The sequence below is a fragment of the Triticum aestivum genome, chromosome 6D (assembly GCF_018294505.1).
Source record: "Triticum aestivum cultivar Chinese Spring chromosome 6D, IWGSC CS RefSeq v2.1, whole genome shotgun sequence".
Classification (NCBI taxonomy): Eukaryota; Viridiplantae; Streptophyta; class Magnoliopsida; order Poales; family Poaceae; genus Triticum; species Triticum aestivum.
The window spans coordinates 334,370,891-334,374,461 of NC_057811.1; the positions used below are offsets into that span (position 1 = coordinate 334,370,891).

At 54.0% G+C, this 3,571-nt stretch overlaps 1 protein-coding gene across 1 annotated transcript; it reads left to right on the top strand.

Annotated features, from left to right (window-relative positions):
• The first annotated feature begins 620 nt into the window (after positions 1-620).
• LOC123141576 (B-box zinc finger protein 20) lies at positions 621-2,203 on the top strand. Its single transcript, XM_044560683.1, has 3 exons — positions 621-956; positions 1,071-1,436; positions 1,774-2,203. Exons 1-3 carry the CDS (start codon positions 750-752, stop codon positions 1,915-1,917), a joined length of 717 nt encoding a protein of 238 aa, XP_044416618.1. The 5' UTR covers positions 621-749; the 3' UTR covers positions 1,918-2,203.
• The last annotated feature ends 1,368 nt before the right edge of the window (positions 2,204-3,571 follow it).

Consider the following 3,571-nt stretch of genomic DNA (forward strand, 5'->3'; position numbering starts at 1 on the left):
AAATAAATTCAGAAATAATAAAAGCATCAGTGTCACCATGGTGGGCTGGTTCCACCACACAAAACTCAACCATGTAAGCTAGGCTCAGTTCACTTTCATGCCACTTATGTTGGCTATATCTTGCAGCCGGCCGTGGGGTCAGTCAAGGCGACTACGCTATAGACGCGGAAAAATCCCACAACGCCATAAGTCCCCAGTAACCTTTTTCCTTTAATTAGTCAACACCCGAACAACCACAGAAACAGGAGTGGCATGCCCCATTCAACCACAGCACGACGATGGAGTTCTTTCCAATCAAAGCAACGCTTTTACAGGTCCGTACTACAAAGCCACAGCCGAACCTAGCACATGTACGCGAACGGCAAAATGCATGGCAGCCACAGGGATACGATAGAAAGATAGATCAGATCAGGGAGGGAGAACAATTGACAAAAATGGCGCGACTCACGCGAGCGAGACCCAGCGCCTACCACCAGGCGCGTCAGGTCGGCAAAGTACGCACGCACACTTGACCGGCCTCGTCTGACTTAATCGCCCATGCTTAGCGCCCGGATCGCCTCCCGGCGGTGGTATATAAACGCACGGCCCCTCACGTTTATCTTCCACGCACCATCCATCCCTCCATCTAGTAGCCGTGTACAGTTGCAACACGTACTGCGGGCGATCCATCGCCAGCCCAGACCATTGACCCGCATCTCGGGCGACGCGCGCGAGCAAGGAAGGGGGAGATCGATCGAGAGGCATCGACCATGAAGGTGCAGTGCGACGTGTGCGCGGCCGACGCGGCCTCCGTCTTCTGCTGCGCCGACGAGGCCGCGCTCTGCGACGCCTGCGACCGCCGCGTGCACCGCGCCAACAAGCTCGCCGGCAAGCACCGCCGCTTCTCGCTGCTCAACCCGTCGCCGTCCTCCGCGTCGCCGTCGCAGATGCCGCCGCCGCTCTGCGACATCTGCCAGGTCAGGATCGGATAGATGTAACTCGATCTTCTGGGTTCTGGCTTCTGTGTGAGTGCCGATTGCCGTGAAAAGTGGCGGACGGGAGCTTAACTTGCTTCGTGTGCTGGGCTGCAGGAGAAGAGGGGCTTCTTGTTCTGCAAGGAGGACAGGGCGATCCTGTGCCGGGAGTGCGACGTGTCGGTGCACACAGCGAGCGAGCTCAGCATGCGCCACGCCCGCTTCCTGCTCACCGGCGTGCGGGTCTCCTCGGAGCCGGCCGCCTCCCCCGCGCCCCCGCCGTCGGAGGAGGAGAACACGAGCAGCCACTGCTGCAGCGGCGACGACGACGCGCACGGCGCCAGCAGCGGCAGCAGCATCTCCGAGTACCTCACCAAGACATTACCAGGGTGGCACGTGGAGGACTTTCTGGTCGACGACGCCACCGCGGCGGCCGCCGCCGCCGCTGCTTCCGCCGGCTTCTCTTCAGGCGGATCGTACCAGGTTGGTGGCACTGAACATTGGTGCAGATGAATGGATGTTTATAATTTTTTGGCACGTTCCGGATCAAGAAAGCTAGAAACGCTGCAATGTTCCGGTCACGTCTGCATCCACATCACTGCACCCAGTACAACCATTCCATCATGGGGATGGTTTGTGGTTATACGTACTACGCTCATGTTCGCAGCTTGCACACACTGGTCCAGGGTGTTGTAGTAGCGACAACAGCCTCAGAGGCCCACCTAGATCCACCATTTTGGGCACAAGCAAAATTTACATCTTTGGATCATCTACTAGAACCAGTCACTAACTTGGCTTTCGGTGATGCCCGGTTGAGCAGGGAGTAGGAACTCCGAACTTCGCGCTGCACGACGCCGGCTACCCAGCGGGGTGGACGAGGCAGGAGCATTGGGTGCCGCAGATGTACGCGGAGCTGGCCGGCGGCAAGAGATCCCGGACTTCGGCCGCCAATCCACACTGGTGAAATTTAAGTGTCACCGGCGGCACGTCTGTGTTATGCGCTGGATCGGAGTTAATATGCTGGACTACATGACTGTAATACTACTAGATGATGCTGTTTCGGGCTTAATTACTGGGTTTTGCGCTCCCTGGGCGTCCTCATTCCTCGGGACGTTTGGGGGTGCTCGTGCTTTTTGAGGCTGCGGAGAAAATCTCCGCGCCTTTATATGCTTTTCTCCTGAGTTTTTGCCCCAAATACGTGAATAAGGGAGTCGTTTTCCCCTCTGATAACAGTTTGGTCAGAAGTTGAATTTCTGCAGCTGTTTGTACTTGGGCGTGTGCTTGGGTACCGGTTGTCTGTTTGAGTGTAAATGGCGTAGAGAGATCAAACTGAAGATATGTGAGGGTGTGCAATGAACATGTTGCAAATGAAGCACCACACTAGCTAGGTGTGGGGCGACGAATCTTGTGTCACATAATCGGACACCCTCCACCACCCCATGGCAAACCTCCCTCATTGTCCGATCGGGTGCAACCCGCAGTACACGATGTGAAGCACTAAAACAGGCAACAAGCTGTATCAGTGTTGCAGCATACGAATACAAAGATACAATACCCACCAAAGACTAGTACAACATCAATATTAAGATAGAAAGCAAACGTCATTGCAATCACATCAACCAACGCATCACCCATGACTTTTCTTTATGGATGGAATTGCGAGCCATGTTGTTGATGCAACAAAGAGGGCAAGGTGTGGTGTAAAATTCAAAACCATACGCCGAATTATGACTTGGACCGTATGGAGTGAAACACCTCGCATGCCTCCTCTTCATAGTTTTCGTCATGTAGGCTGCATAGGAAGCATCCCTCGCGCCATTTAGAGCAAGCATAATAAGATGATGTAGACGGGGTATAGCAATTGCCATTGTTAGAGTTGTGTCGAATATTGTGTACAAGGTAGGTTACAATTGGACTTTGAGTAGTATTGTGTTTACATAGGATATGGAGTCGTGTCCTAATAGGACCCTTGTATCCTAGGCCTCTCTTATATAGCGAGGGTAGACACACGATGTAACCTATGCCAACATAATAGCACCGGAACGCAGGGGAAGCCGGCGACATGCGCCGGTGTCCAGGGCGACCGGGTGCGGTATTGTAGCGGTATCATGGGGAGGAGCGCCCATAGTCAGGCCCCGGGGATGTAACCATATCGGTGAACCTCGTTAACAAATCTCGATGTCGTGCTCGTGTGATGATTGCTTGGTCCTCGGATGATCGACGGTGGCCTCGGATTTATTCTAACAAGTGGTATCAGAGCAAGGTTTGAAGAGGCCGTTGAAGTTGATTCAGAGGAAGGTACGTGCGCGTAGGCTCGACGTGCGGCGATCTTGGATTGATCGGGCGAGCGTAGCTGCAGGCGGCGAGACACGGACCAAGCGGCGGGTCATGTTGGATCCGGTCGCGTACATCAGGCAAGAGCACATATCGATCGAGATTTGTTTGAAGACCAAAAGGAGGACCTAGTCCTCGTGTGACACAGCGAGGCAAGAGACAGATTGTTTCAGCGAGAAAAATCATCAAGGGCAGAACCCATCGGAGGTAGCAAGGCTTTGGCAGCAATTGAAAAGTAAACATCGGGAGTTGTGCTTGAAGTAGACCAGTACGTGGAGCATTGT